Genomic DNA, 16,423 nt, shown 5'->3' with positions numbered 1-16,423 from the left:
CATCAGTTAGTGCAAAGTAGGCTTGCGCCTTCCTTGTACTTGTCTGACAACTGTGTTCAGGTATTCAAAGGCAATGCCTTCATTATGTCCTTCCTTGAAAACATTTAAATTCAGCAGTTTTCCAGTCATATGCTATAATTAGACCGATAACACTGGAAATTAACTTTAAGCATTAATCTGAAATTACTGTGGGATATAAGAATGTATCTTGAGTTTTGAGAAAAACATGAAATCCAAGCACTATTCACACATAGAGCACAAAGCTGCTCTACGCTTTAAACAACCGGGGGGGGGGGGAGAAGATGATTGAGATCTGTTGTAATTCTATTAGGATTTAAAGAATACACTGCTGTAGGTAGCAATAGTTTTAACATTTTATTGAATTGGTGATGCTTTATGTGCCATTTTTAGTGAATCAATGAAAAATTATTTTTGTACCTCAAGTATTTTTTAATTATTTGTTTATTCACCCTATAATCAAATTGCATGCTAGCAATTTTGTTCAACCCCTTAGTCAGGAAACTGATTTTATAATTACGTTTTCTGAAATAAACTATTTTACATCAGAGTAAATACATACACAAAGTACAATGTGAAAGTGAATTGAAGATGTTAATATATGCCCAGTGCAGTGTCATATAAAGATAGTCCTTAATAGAGTCAGCTCAGGTATTGTAAGCAATGTATATTAGCATATCCAGGTCTATTTAGTCTGCATTAAGCACTAATTCAGCTCTGCTGTTTTCAGTATAAATATCTTCATACAGCACTGTACTGTACAGTGCAGAAACATTCCATGAGAAAAATATATTTGCTAATGGCAAATATGGCTGTAAGATGGGTCAGTAAAAAGCATTCTGGCCATCAGAATCTTCATTCTTCAAACTGTAATTTGACTGATCGTTAACACTATTTTCTTTCAGAAATGTGACTATGTCTCCCCACATGAAAAAGTCCTTAGAAACATACCTAGCAAGTATCAGTATTGAACTTTACTTGAAAAAGCATTGCCAATTTTGCCATCAAATATTTCAAACCTGTTGATCCCAGACCAGTAATGACACAAAAACACAGCATTGTCAATTACTTAAGAAGTTTTGGCACAGTTAGAGTGGGAACTGTAATTTCTTTAAAAATTGGCATGTAGTTCGGATTTGGTTGGCTTGGACCTTGGTCCAAGGTCTCAATGATAGTCTGCTTCATATCTCTGCTGGCATCTCCTCTCACTGTGAGCAAAGCTGCAATATGGTCATCCCTGCCAAAGGAAAATGATAAAACTGCCATTAGTAAGAAACTTCATAGAAGTAATATTTTGTCAGAAATATTGCTTTTAGTTCACAATCCTTCAACTCAGTTTCATTATGTACTTCTAATACCTCAAGTACTTAATCAGATCTCTGGTCACTCAGTACTAGCTTTTCCAGCTCAATATAAAGCACCATTGTGACTGCTCTTAGGACTCAAGATATATTTTATACTCCCAGAACACAGAGTATGTTCATTATTCCTTTGCTGTGCCACAGAGTACTTAAGTACATGCACTTCCTATTTCAGAACATATACAGTCTCCATTAGTATCACTTATCATAAGAAAATGGTTACATTCTAAAATATGAATAATATGAAAATATTTACATATAGCTACTTTGCAGTTTCAGGCTAATTTTAAAACAATATCTGTGAGGTAGAGAGAGGACATACGGCACACACACAACACTGCACATATATGTATTTAACTTTGAGAAGAGAATTACCTGATATCGGGGTATTTACTGACTAAAGTTGAAACTTCCAGATAGAGTAGTGAAGGATCAGTTAGTTTGATCACTTCTGCAATGGCTTCAATGATGCCACAGAGTCCTTCAGTGTCTTCTCCAGATCCCTGCAAGATGAAAAGTTTAACAAAAAAAAAAAAGCCCAAAAACACAACAAAAGCAACCTCTGCCCAAATCTATAAACAATCCTTTAATTAGTGTTTTGTCTTACAATGCTGTTTAATTCCCAAAACTGCTTAATTTTCTGACATTAAGAAAACAGAATAGTTTTGAGTTCTCGCCATTAAGTCTCTTCCCTTTTCTGTTTCTAATTATTTACTGTTTGACCTACAAATATATTTCAACTAAGTTGGATCTCCAGTAAAGACATTATTTATTTAACTGACACTTATAACTTTAGCTGAACAGACCCAACCAATATATTCTCTTTTCTTAGGTACACACATAGTATAGCTTTTGTTTACTCTGTTAGAAGAGCTGCAACAAGTCAGATGCCTAGAAAATGAATATAAAAACAGGGTAGAAATGTAGGAATACTTCTTCAAAATACTCTCCAAGCCTCCACCAATTTGCAGCCTAGGAAATCCATGAGCTAGAGGTGTAATCATTTCCAGTTTATAGGCTGCAATAGACTTTTCTTCTCTGAATTTATCCAGCTGCTTTTTGAACTCTTGTAAATTTTTGGCATCCATAAACTTCTGTAGTTCAAACTCCCACAGCCACATGCTGTAGAAAGAACCACAGTCTTTTATTTTTTTGGAATTGCCACTGGCTAAATTAATTTGATGCCTATTTGGTCACCATCTCTCTGATAAAAGAATGGAATTGTTATTCACTGTCTCTGTGATGCTCACGCTGTAAGAGACCTCTGCCACATTTCCTTCTCTCACAAGTCACCTTTTTCTGACTGAAGGATTGTAATGTATTCATCTGTTCCTCACACAAGCTTACTGCACACAAGATGCATATGAATTATAGATTTCTATAGGGGCAGAATGTTTACTATTTTGGTTTTTATTCCTTGCCAGACATTGTCTGCTTTTCTGAGTGGTGTGAGGCATTAAGATGACATTTTTGAATTCTATGATCTTATTCTTGAGCAGTAACAGTCAACTCAGACCTCATCATTTTTGTGAAGTTAGAACTGTAAGTTGATGCATGTTCACCTGCTGTTTCACTGCTTAATCATTAGACCTTCTTAAGTTTTTCAACTGACTCTTGTACCCTGCCAGCTCAGGAACCGTGCAACTTAGATAACTTATGAGCATCACAGGATCCATCAAAAAATCCTTTTCGGACTTCATTGGTGATCTCCCTCCAATATGAAACTGATCCTCCTACCCTTCATTTTCCATCTTTCAATCAGTTACATTTACCAAGGCAGCTTACAACAACAGATCAGCTAAACTGTAGTATCTATTAAATAGATATTCTGGATATTCTCTGAATGATTTTAGCACTTTGAGTTCCACGTCACCCGATCCTGGAATCTGATACTATTTTGTCTATTTTTTCCATAATCTCTTCTATCTATTAATGCCTTAATCTGAAACATTTCTTGCAAAGAATCCTGCATAATGAAGGATTCTGATATAGGACCTGCCCCAACATCTTCTACAGCGAGCAGACATGAACACTGCAACCCCCACCCCAGTTTTTCTGGCTTTATCTTTCTCTGCACTCTTTTCCTTTTTTTGATCATCTGTTGGCCCTACTGCCTTTCCTACTCCTTATGTAGTTAAATAAGGAAATATATGTATATATAATTTTGACCATATTTCATAAGTTGCTTCTTAAACCCCTTCTTTTGGTCTCCCTTTTCGTATTTCCATTGTGCTTTAAATAAGGTCAACATACCTGTATTATGATTCTAAATGATACACGCTACCTCATATTTGGCTAATAAATATCTGTTTCAGGTAGTATTCCCCTCTCCTCCAGCTAGCAAACAAACAAAAAAAAACCCCACACACCACAATTACTTTTCCCCCACCAAATAATTGCTTTTTTCTTTCACTTATTGCTAAGCATTCAGGGTGCCTGTCTCTGTAAGGCCACTAGAAGGAACTGCAGAGAGCTGTATAAATGCATAGCAGCGGAAACACAGCTGCTTAGGAACTTTAACAATGGATATCTGCGTGTTCAGAAACTCTATCCGTGGCTTCAGCTGGGCATCCTTGGTATTCACAAATCACCCAACATATTGGAGACATCTAACTCTAGCCATTTTCCCCAAGCAGTAAACACTTGTATTTTATTCTAAATTATCAGGTTAATCAGCATTACCTGAAGCAAATACTTACAACTGCAAGTTTCTTAAACAGAAATCTAAATTGTTCTGCTTCTTTGATCATTCTTTCCGCACCCTCTTTTCTCTCTTCTGCATTCTTGAAAGATATACGTTTTAGCATGATTGCTCTAATGTATTCTACAACCACTCTTCGATGTGCCTCAATAGTCATTGTCTGAAAGAAAAAAAGAAAAAAAGGTAGTGGATTATGCCAGTGATACCTACAAACGTAACCATTATATTTAGTCTTTGAAAATTACTAGGCTTTGAAATGTGTATTTGCACTTCATTGTCAGTACACGGTTTTTGTTATAATACCAGTGAAAGATTTTAGTTTTCTAAAAAAAGCTGTTCTTCCTACTAGAGGACATTGTAAGCAACAGGTTTCAAAGATCAGCATAACTCCAAAATAATGCTATAGACTTTATGGCTTTAGATTTTCGTGATGCTAACGGAAATGAAAATCTGTCCTTCCTTAATGAAAAGAATGTGCCAAGTACCAAAAAGAGATAAAACAACAAAAACAAGATGTCTCTGACATATCTGAATTATTTTGGAGGAGCACAAGCATATCCAAAGACTACTATAAAAGAATAAACGTCAAATAATTGAGATGACCTTAAAAATAATTAAGATGACTTAAAACGTGAAAAAATTAAGATGACTCGGCTTTGTTTGGCCTCGAAGCCTTGCTTTTCCTGTCTGGTCAACGAATGACCAGCCATCACAGAGGTGTTTGCTGGAGGATTCCAGTTCATTGCATAAAGCATTCCAACCTGGCCTGCATTACCTGTGCTCTGGGACAAGTTTGGCTGAGAAGCCTGGAGAGAGTGGATTGGCAGAACCTGCAGAGTCAGTAGCACTCACCTTCTCAGATCTTGAATTTGACTGCTCTGCTGTTCTCAACTTCTCTTTTTATAGGGAATAGCTACTGGTGCCTAAGTGAAGCATCTGGTATTGGTGCAAGACTAATGCTGAGGTCTGAAAAAACTCTTAGCTGCTTCTTCAACCCTAATATGAGGGGAGTCCCTAAATCCCACAAGATCTCAGTTATTTTTTCCTAAGCATGGTGGCAGAGTTGCTTACAATTAAGAAAAAGCCTACAAAATAGGTTGACAAAAACTTTTTATAATATTTTTTATAGTATATGTCAAGCTTTATTTTCAAATCAACATGTGCTTCCAGTTTCAGTCCAAATTTTGGAGAAAGGTTTGGGGGTGGGGGAGTGAGGGAGGGGTAAGAGAAAACAACAGATTATGAAGTATTGCAAGTCACAGCCCTCAGCCAGAATGTAGAAAATGTGAATTCAAATCCTGCTCTCACGATAGAGCAGAAACATCACAAATATGCAACTTACTTCAGTTTACAGGTTGTTCAGGGCTGCTTTCTCAGTCTTTTCAGTTGAAGCTCTTGCATTTGTGGAATTGATGCCAATTACATAGAGGAAGATTAATTACACAGAACAGGGTGTGGAAGACAGACATGTATGCCCCATTCCTCTGAAAAGTTAACATTTACAAAGAGGAACAGCTGTACTACAACTGAGAAAAAGAACACTCAAGAAGAGCCAGCAGCATGACAGGGCATTCCCTTTGCACGTGGTAAAACAGCAAAGCAGAATGAACACAAGATCCAGACTTTCCATGTTCCAGATGATGGTCCTACCCATAGGGTTACTGTATCTTCTCAGGTCCTCTGTTCATATGGCTTTTAAAAATTGGTTTTGCAAAACAGTGTTAACCAGGAATATTTTAGAACAAAACAAACAAAACAAGACCCACAGCAAATCAAAAAACTGTATCCCATCCAGCTCAAAAACACATGTTGTCTTGGGTTAGAAATCTTTTTATGCTGGGAGAAAAATGGAATAGAAGGTATGATGAGTGCCAAAAAGTCTTTCCAGTAAGATGGCAATAAACACTAAATGAAATGCATAGGATCTTAGAGATTGATATTAATCATAGAAAAAACCTGTGCCAAGCACTATTGCTTTGCAGGAACAGAACGGTCCTGGGAAAGAAAGATGTTCCACAGTTATGAACTATTCTGGGACTGGCTTAACTTTTTTGTACACTTTTTTTGGACTGAATATGCCTGTAAGTCACATACACAATAAGACCTCCAGGATCTGCAAATATTGAAGGTGAAGAGGTAAAGAGTTCATCGGAAGAACATGGAGCAGTCCCTTCTAGCTCTTTAAAAGTTAAGGTAAGAAGGAATAAATGTATGTTTCAGAACATGTCTTTCAGATGCTTCTGACTTGAGAAGAGTTTGTTCAGAGACCTCCTCTAAATCCTGATCTTGTTAGCTTCAGATATTTCATAAGTCTTAGGGAATTGTTCAAGACAGCTTTTAGCTATCTTATCTATACAAAACTGAATTTAATTCAATAAAGGATAAAAATAACTAGGATAATAATAAAAGATTAACAGATAATAGGAATCCAGAAATTGTTTAATAGAACAAAGGAAAAAATTAAAAAGACCTTACCTGTGATATTATACTGCTGTAACAGCTCTTTAAATAGGAGTATGCATTTACCAAACCATATAGTGCCAATTTAACTATGCTTTATTGTATATACCACAACTAGAAATTGCAGAACGTGCTTAAAAAAAAAATTGCAAGCCAGCAGTACTAGTTTCAGAAGAGCAAATTTTATCTATCTACAAACTTCTGAGGAGAAGCAGAAAAATAGGAGTTGGTAAGAATACAATCTAATAATATACTAATACATTTTCTTGACTAAATTCTACAACTCTGATTTTTCTTTGAAAATGTTATATGTAGCTGAGCAAAATAGATGAGGAATGCATTTTAGACATTATGATTTTTTTTTTAATTTCCAGCAGCAAATCAATTCAAAATTCTGATTTCTATATTCCAATTCTGAATTCTGTAAAATATTCCAAAATAACGTGATATTCAGAATATATTTTCCAAGTATCATAAAATGTTTTACACCTACCTTTTTATAGGGCTTTTTTATTTTTGCAAAGTCATTGAAATAATCCTCTACAGTGACACAAATAGTCCCCACAGCATTAGACCCCATCAACCACTTCTTTGTCATCAGCTCATTGAGATGTGGCTGAGAAGATAACAATGAAAATTGATCAGGATACTGTTTTTCGATAGTCTTCATCTTATCTTAGCACAACTACAAAAAAAAAAGTAAATAATTTTAAATGTCATGCATTTCGGAACTACACTCCTTCAGAAGAAATACACAGTTAGTGTAGAAAAGTGATCTTATTACACATTCCAACAGATTTGATTGGTTGTCAGAATGCCAGCTGCCATGGAGTGCTGTGCTAACACACAGACAGACAGACAGACAGACAGACAGACATACTGATTGTATATACAGACCAAGTGCACTAACCTGAGAGTTTGTTTCATATGAGCTCTCCAAAATATTTTAGTTGTCTATTTAAATATCTCAAGGTAATAAAAATGTAAGGTCCAAGAACAAAAATTAGCGTAAGGTCTGATGTGTACTGGTGCAAGGCACCTTTAAACCACTGCAATACTGAAACTTCATGCTGTCTCTCTTGGGCTGCTCCTACCTAGTTTTTCCTCTTTGGGATGATCCCAGAAACTTCCTATGCCTATTCCAAACTTGGTGGTCTCTACAATTCTCTTTTCAGAACTTCACAATGCATAATTCCACTACTCTCAACATCTACTTACCCATCTTGCTTTGTTACTTAGAAGTCAAATCTTTATCTCTCCCCAGTAGGAAGATTCTTTATGTACTACTGGTCTGTGTTTTATGCTAATAGCGACATGAAGCTTGAGGTTAATGAATTTCAAAGGACAGTTATTAGCGTAGATGGACCATCTCCCCATAATCAGTGAATACAGTTAATGAGAAAAAGGTTTTGGAACTTTAAGAGACCTTTAAGATAAACAATGCCCCCGCATCTTTCTTACTGTGCATCACTTGAGGTGTGTAGGTGTATGTTAAGTTCAAAATGCTTTTAAAAATCTAAGAAGTCCTGGAGCATCTTTCTCCCTCCCCCATTTCTCTAACTTCCCTCCCTCTCACCCTACACTCCCAATTTATTTTAACTATGAAAAGCCCATTTTTTCCTTTTTTCTCTTCTTAAACATGGAATTTTATCACAGTCAGAAAGTGCCAATCTTAAGAGTCTGTGAACAACCTTAATTCTTTGCCTTTCTGCAGCTGCACAAAGATGATGACTTAATGAGATCATCAGAAGTTTCCCAAATAATTCTTGAAACACAGCTATGCAAGTAATACACCAAATACACTGAACTAGAAAATATTCATCATAGACAAAGCATCTGCCTGAAATCATCTCTGTGATATATAACTGAAAACTTTTCAGTCTTCTGCTGACCAACTGCCTTCTGCAAACTACCAATGAAGAACATTTATTGGCATTTTGCTAGCATACCACAGAGAAAATATATTTAATGATCAAAAAATTCTGTAACTAATTAATTCCTGAGTTATCTTTTTCCTTGTCCTATAAAGCAACATTTTTTTTGAGGAAAAAAAAAAGAGCCAACCTCTAAATCCATGAAGACTTCATCTAGCAGGCTAGAGCATCCTTCTTTGGCAATGATGTCTAAAATGGCATCCATGTTTGTATGACTGCTGGACAATGTGTCTTCCATTTCAATTTTCAAGTACTTTCTTTTCAGACTGATTATAGATTCTCTGTGACAAATAACAAGGCTTTTCATCATGCACTGAAGCAGATGCACAGTTTCATTGCTACTAAATTGCCTGAGTGCACGCACAGAAAGAGACATACTAGACAGTCTTATTTTTGCAAGGGGGAATAACTTCTATTGATTGCTTTGGAAGCTTTAGTTCACTCTCCAGCAAGTTTTTCCAGCGATCACATTAAACTACTTTTATGTTGGTAACAAACTAATGGCTGCAGAGAAATAGTTGAACGTTGGGTTGGATTGCTGAAATCAAACATTCGTAATGCAGATTTATTTTTCTCCAGTTCTGTCCATCTTAATCATCCTGTTTTAAAGGGGAACTGCGAGAGAGCAAATGCAAGAGAACTGGCAGGCCCCAGACAAACTAACTGAAATGACTTTCTAAACATTCTTCTGAAATTTTAAGATAAGGCCATGAAATTCTCAGAATCTAACAGCAAGTGGATTTGCATCAGGTGATGGGTAAGAGCTTGGCTTAGCAAAAGCAATGACAACCATGGTATCTGCCTTCTAAAACATTAATGTATGTAAACCTGCCTTCTTTGTTTATTCAGCTAACCCTCTTTGTATAGGAAAGAAGAGAAGGCCTTCAGAAGGTGTAGTATTATGAATTATATTAGAATATTGATTTTTTCCACAATACTGAAAAAATGTGCAGGCTTACTTAAATGTTTGACAGTTGTTGATGATTGCAATCATATATTGAACATAGCACTGAGGATACTGACGATTTTTAAGATGCTCTTCTTTATATAACTGTGCTTCGTCTTTGTACCTGTAACATACCCAAGGAATAGCATTAAACAGACAGAAATCTGTAATAACCTAGTACGTACTGCAGGACCAAATGCTCCATAATGGTCTGAAAGGTATTTAAAAGTATTTCATAATGGGAGCTGTTAGTCACGTGGCATTTAGTCTCTTTCCTCTGAGTACAATCGCTTCATCCAAAACATTTTAAAAGGCAGCTGAGCCCAAGGAGATGGTTTCTGTCTAGCCTTCCTTATTAGGAAGGATTACCAGTTGGAGATATAAAAGAAAGAGGAACTGACTCCAAGAATTAGAGCCGTTTATGAGGTGGAACTGAGACTGCCAGTCACCAGCACAAGAAAAGTTGGTGAAACTGAGGAAGGGAGGAAGAAGGGAAAAGAAGAAAGGAAACAGAAAAGGAAAGGGAAGAAGAACTTGGCTGGTATGCACATGACAGAAGAGAGACCAAGTAATAAACAAACATGCAAAGGAAAACTGAGTATGGAAATGTAGGAACAGAGGCAGAGGCAGGATAAAGCATTCACATTTTTAAAATTTGTTTTACCTTGTTAGAAATGAATTCATTTGTTGAAGACATAGAAGGAGTACCTTTGTTTTCAAATCTTCACTTATCTGAGCAGCTACCTGAAGATTCTGCTCAAACATCTAAGTTAAAAAATAGTTATAAAGACAGGATTATACCAGTTGTTAACCAGACGAGACAGAGTTCTTATTTGGATTTTCTATTTAGCACCAGCTCTACATATACATTTTTTTTTAAACAAGTCCAATTTCTGCTGACTAAAACACCCCCCAACCCCAGTATCTTCATAGATCTAGCTATGAAATTCTTGACAGTCATTAACGTGTGCTGTATTTTTTTCTGATACAAAAAGTTATTTTTTTGCAGATGAAAGAATCCAAGTTATTCCTATTTCTAATTCAATAGAAATTTGTTGTTTTACAGTGGATCAAGGTTATTGGGTCATTTCCTGCAGCCAGTAACAAATAACTGTGATTAGAATTCCACTACTTTCCCCTACATGTAAAAGTAGTGAGCCTGCTTTAGTGAAGTATCAGAGATGCCTACATTCATGAAATACAATTAGGCACCAGCTCTAAGTGACCTACAGAGAACTGCATTTGAGAAGAGGAGAATTGGAGAGGAAGGGTACAAAACCAGATGAAAACATATGACCTACTTTTACCATGAGATGATTTTGGAAGTTTCACTGTTACATGAACCTCAATTTTGCAACCTTTGACAGTACTGATAAGTAATACTAGAGCTAATTAGCCATCAATTTTTTTTGCCATCACACACTTTCTGAAGATTAGTCAACCTTGGTGCTAATATAAATATGAAAGAATGTAGCAAAAAATTGGTATAAAGACAAATAAAAGAAAGTGGAAAACATGCAAGAAGAGGAAAGGGCCATCTTTCTTTTTTTGAAGGTATCTAATATAACATCTGTAAGGAAAAATTAGAAATTGAGTATACTAAGCTGACATTTTATTTTTCTGATTGACAAAGATTTTAAAAATTCACTAATACGGTGGTGCAGGGTTGTTTTTTTGTTTTTTGTTTTTTTTTAAGATCTTAGAAATAGTTGCATCTTTCCTGTTTTTAAGATCTTTCATAATTCAGATAGGCATTAATGGGAGCTGTTAAGTGAATTAGTGTTCAAACAGCAATGTTTTTTTGATCTTTGACAAACACCTTTTCTTTCCAGTATTTTAAGGTGTTTGTGTAACTAATGAATAATTCTAGAAACAAATACGTGCCATATTAACAGGTTATATTCCAATAACTTACAAATATCTTAATCTGGTAGTTTTACATTACAAATTTACATAAAGATAGCTAAGGAGGAGTAGTTAACTAAATAGAAGTATCTCAGTTAAACAGGCTAGGAAAAATATGTTCCTAATCTACATACAACAAGAACGAAGTCTAAGTGTTAAAATGAAAAAGGTAAAGAATCTCAGAACAAAAAACTCCTCCAACTAACTACTCTGTAGCAAAAACAAACTGCACTTCAATACATATTAGAACAATGGCATTCCAAACTGTTTGGTTTTTTTTTCTTTTTGTATTAATCCATGCTCTGCTTCTGTATATTTTCTAGAATGACCAAGTTATCTTATACCTGAAAAACAATAGCTGGGAGTGTAGTCTGATAGTACCCATCCTGATCTGCTTCTGGTTCAGTTTCCTTTACCCAGTCTTTTTTATCCGTCTCCAGTGCTTTTCGTAGCCAACCAATAATGTTAGACTGCATCAAACAAAACAACCAAGAAAAAGCAAAGAATTATGGATCTAACAAAGCAAAATTAAAAAAAAGTATTTGAAAAAGCAGCCATTCCCATAATGAAGAGTGACATGGTAATAAATAATGTTGACCACTGCAGTGATCCCTACAGGATATAGGTAACATAAATTAAGATTTACACTGATTAAGCAGAAAAAGAGTACTGATAAAGAACAATAGCTTATGATGTAGCCCAAGTCAAGCTTAACCTTGATTTGGAATGGGAGCGCTCCAAACAAAAAGCAAATGAGTTTTGCTAACTTTGGAAGCAGTTATTAAGCCTCAGGCTTTAGGTTCTAAACCAAATTTTTGAACAGCTGAAAGAATTAGGCTAATACCTATTGTAGGAATATTATCCCACATTTGCCTGTAGTGTCATTTACCTACATTTGAGGAAGCTGATGCTCATTACTGTCACAGATAAAAAGCAGGATTAGACATAATGAGTTGTGTTTCTTGGAACTTAAGTGCTGCAGCAAATAGTGGTGGAGATGCAAGAGCTGGCTCTCTTTCTGTGAAGCAAACACATTATACTGCAAACAAGTATCAAGAACAATTGTTTAAAACAAGACTAAACCATTTTTCTGATCACTTGCATGACACAGATATCATGGACATCTTCACAAAAGCAGATAGTGAAGATCAGAATGTTTATTAAATTTGTAATTGGATTCTTTGAATTCTTATTATACATTAGTGGGAACCATGAACTTATAACATACATATTAGTGTGTCCTGCTCTGTAATATGACCAGTAGCCATATACAGAAAGGAGGGGAAATAAAAGGTGCAAAGTCTAAAATGGGTGATTTTTTTCTAATGCTTTAAGTCCTTTTCTTTTGGTCAGAACTCCTATCAGCCGACTACTGACTACAAGAAGCGCTATATGTAAAGATGGTTCTGTGTGGCCTTAACTGTTATGTGAAATGATGTACAAAAACATCTATGAGCATGGGACTGCTCTGATGAAGTGTGATTGGCCAAGAAAAAGTTAATCTGTTAAACAATCAGCCCATTGGACATCAACATTTTTCACATGAAGATCAACATTTGCCACAATTTTTAAAATTGAAGTGCTCCACAAAAATCTTAGTATTTTATTCCTTATGAAAAAGAGATTTTTTATTGAGATGGTATATATTTAATATTAATTTTCAGTATACAGGCAAAAACATTTCTGAAAAACAACACAGATATCTTTTTTCATCTTGAGAGAGGACAAAATGAACTCAAAGGCATTTCCTGAGTCAAGCAGAGTAGCTTGAGAAAACAAATCAACCCTTTTGTCCTAAAGGTAAGTGCTGAAAAATAAACTTGAATAAAACTCCTAGCTAACGTGAAGCGGAGTCTCTACTAGAAACTTTCCTGAACTTAAAAAAACTGTTGATCTCCTTGAAAGAAATATCAGAATTGCTTCATATGACTGGGATGGATATAAACTCCAAAAGACTGCTATTTTTTTAAGTAGCTAACACATCCAAAGAAGCCCCAAATCTCCCTATATGGTAGAACTCCTATACTTAGGAAAGGCAGGAATGCAACAGAACTGTGCAAGAACAGCAGATCCAAAGTTCCATTTAGCACAATCATCTTAAACACGACTAACAGTGGATCTTCAAGGACAAAAAACACTGACAATCATATACCGATTTCTTTGCTATGCTTTCAACCAATTTTCAGGGACTTGTAGGTTAAGCCAGATACTGTGTCATCTATCCCAAGCAATATGTAGTGTCTTTGCGTTTAAAATGCACTTGAAATGGCATCCACTAAAGGAAATTACACTTACACAGCGCACAGGCATGAAAAGAAAAACAGTTAAAAGAATCAATCTGGCAAATATGCTGCATGAACATCCTGAATGCCTTGAAGAGATCATATCAGAAAAGATTATACCAAAGGTTGACATAGTCCACTACATATAGACCAAACAGTGCTCACTGGCTTACAAATCTCAGAATACTTTAATTAACAGATTCTTTCAAATGCACAGGGCTAAGTATAAACACTGGAATTCTTTTCTTTTTAATAAAATACAGTTAAGACAATCTGTAAAGCATAATTATTCTTTCACAGAATCACAGAATCATTTAGGCTGGAAGGGACCTCTGGGGATCATCTAGTCCGACGCCCCTGCTCAAGCAGGGTCCTCTAGAGCACACTGCACAGGATCACGTCCAGGCAGGTTTTGAGTATCTCCAGGGAAGGAGACTCCACAACCTCTCTGGGCAACCTCTTCCAGGGCTCCGTCACCCTCCCAGGAAAGAAGTTTTTCCTCATGTTCAGACGGAACTGCCTGTGGTTAAGTTTCTGCCCATTGCCTCTTGTCCTGTTGCTGGGCACCACGGAGAAGAGACTGGCCCCATCCTCTTGACACCCCCCCTTCAGATACTTATACACGTTGATGAGATCCCCCCTCTCAGTCTTCTCTTCTCCAGGCTAAAGAGGCCCAGCTCTCTCAGCCTTTCCTCAGAGGAGACATGCTCCAGTCCCCTCATCATCTTCAGAGCCCTCCGCTGGACTCTCTCCAGGAGCTCCATGTCTCTCTTGAACTGGGGAGCCCAGAACTGGACACAGCACTCCAGATGTGGCCCCCCCAGGGCTGAGGAGAGGGGCAGGATCACCTCCCTCCACCTGCTGGCAACGCTCTGCCTAATGCACCCCAGCATACCATTGGCCCTCCTGGCCACAAGGGCACACTGCTGCCTCATGCTTAACTTGTTGTCCACCAGCACTCCCAGGTCCTTCTCGGCAGAGCTGCTTTCCAGCGCGTCAACCCCCAACCTGTACTGGTGCATGGGGTTCTTCCTCCTGAGGTGCAGGACCCGGCACTTGCCTTTGTTGAACTTCAGGAGGTTCCTCTCCGCCCAGCTCTCCAGCCTGTCCTGGTCCCTCTGAATGGCAGCACAGCCTTGTGGTGTGTCGGCCACTCCCCCCAGTTTTGGATCATCAGCACACTTGCTGAGGGTGCACTCTGAGCCTTCCTCCAGGTCATTGAGGAATGCATTGAACAAGACTGGACACAGGACTGACCCCTGGGCAACACTGCTAGCCACAGGCCTCAAACTTGACTCTGCGCCACTGACCACAACCCTCTGAGCTCGGCCATCCAGCCAGTTCTCAAGCCACCTCACCGTCCACTCATCTAACCCACACTTCCTGCGCTTACCTACGAGGAGGTGATGGGAGACAGTGTCCAAAGCCTTGCGGAAGTCCAGGTAGACAACATCCACTGCTCTGCCCTCATCTACCCAGCCCAGTCATCCCATCACAGAAGGCGATCAGATTGGTTAAGCATGATTTCCCTTTGGGGAATCCATGCTGACTCCTCCTGATCACCTGCTTGTCCTCCAGATGCTTAGTGAGGACCTCCAGGAGGAGCTGTTGCATCACCTTTGCAGGGCTGGAGGGGAGGCTGACAGGCCTGTAGTTTCCTGGCTCCTCCTTCTCACCCTTTTGGAAGACTGCGGTGACATTGGCTTTCCTCCAGTCCTCAGGCACCTCTCCTGATCTCCAGGACCTTTCCAAGGTGATGGAGAGTGGCCTAGCGATACCATCCACCAGCTCCCTCAGCACTCGTGGGTGCATCCCATCAGGGCCCATGGATTTGTGGATGTCAAGTTTGCCTAAATGATCTCTAACCTGATCCTCCTCGACCAAGGGAGAGTCTTCCTTTCTCCAGACTCTCTCTCTTGTCTCCAGGGTCCGGGATTCCTGAGGGATGGCCTTAGCAGTGAAGACTGAAGCAAAGAAAGGCCAAATGGGCCTTAGCCTTCCTCATCGCATCCCTGCACACTCTGACAACGTCCCTGTGTTCCTCCCAAGTGGCCTGTCCCCTTTTCCACATTCTGTACACTTCCTTCTTCTGCTGGAGTTTTGCCAGGGGTTCCTTGCTCATCCATGCAGGTCTCACGCCCGCTTTGCTGGACTTCTTACTCATATTGATGCACCCGTCTTGAGCCTGGAGGAGGTGATACTTGAATATTAACCAGCTTTCTTGGACCCCCCTTCCTTCAAGGGCCCTACCGCATGGGGTTCCTCCAAGTAGGTCCCTCAAGAGGCCAACTTTTGCTCTCCTGAAGTCCAGGGCTGCAGTCCTACTTATTGCCCTGCTTCCTCTTCACAGGCCCCTGAACTCCACCATCTCATGGTCACTGCAGCCAAGGCTGCCCCTGACCTTCACCTCTCCAACTAGACCTTCTTTGTTTGTTAGTACAAGGTCCAGCAGCACGTCTCTCCTTGTTGGCATCTCCACCACCTGGGCCAAGAAATTATCCTCAGTGCGCTGCAGGAACCTCCTGGATTGTTTGTGCCTAGCTGTGTTGTTCCTCCAGCAGATGTCAGCGTGGTTGAAGTCCCCCATGAGAGCCAGGGCCTGTGATTGTGAGGCTACTTCCAGCTATCTGTAGAAGGCCTCATGGACTACTTCCTCCTGATCAGGTGGCCTCTAGTAAACCCCCACAACAGTGTCACCCAGGTTAGCCTGCCCTTTAATCCTTACCCATGGTCTCTCATCTTGTTCTTCATCCACCCCGAGGCAGAGCTCCATACATTCCAGTTGCTCTCTCACATAAAGGGCAACTCCACCCCCT

The 16,423-nt window shown here is 38.6% G+C and overlaps 1 protein-coding gene across 5 annotated transcripts in view; it reads right to left on the bottom strand.

Moving 5' to 3' along the window:
* Positions 1-362: 362 nt before the first annotated feature.
* EXOC3 (exocyst complex component 3) overlaps positions 363-16,423 on the bottom strand; it is a 33,989-nt gene continuing 17,928 nt past the window's right edge. For all 5 annotated transcript variants that reach the window (XM_009682464.2, XM_068936317.1, XM_009682462.2 and 2 more), the window contains 8 exons: positions 11,670-11,795; positions 10,085-10,185; positions 9,434-9,544; positions 8,605-8,755; positions 7,034-7,156; positions 4,079-4,240; positions 1,755-1,882; positions 363-1,255 (listed from right to left, as the gene is read on the bottom strand). In XM_009682464.2, the coding sequence (XP_009680759.2) occupies positions 1,084-1,255; positions 1,755-1,882; positions 4,079-4,240; positions 7,034-7,156; positions 8,605-8,755; positions 9,434-9,544; positions 10,085-10,185; positions 11,670-11,795 (1,074 nt within the window). In that variant the 3' untranslated portion in view covers positions 363-1,083. The remainder of the gene's footprint in view (positions 1,256-1,754; positions 1,883-4,078; positions 4,241-7,033; positions 7,157-8,604; positions 8,756-9,433; positions 9,545-10,084; positions 10,186-11,669; positions 11,796-16,423) is intronic.

This window comes from Struthio camelus, chromosome 2 (assembly GCF_040807025.1).
Source record: "Struthio camelus isolate bStrCam1 chromosome 2, bStrCam1.hap1, whole genome shotgun sequence".
NCBI lineage: Eukaryota > Metazoa > Chordata > Aves > Struthioniformes > Struthionidae > Struthio > Struthio camelus.
The sequence above is the reverse complement of the archived record's forward strand: the minus strand, read 5'-3'. Positions and strand labels throughout refer to the sequence as shown.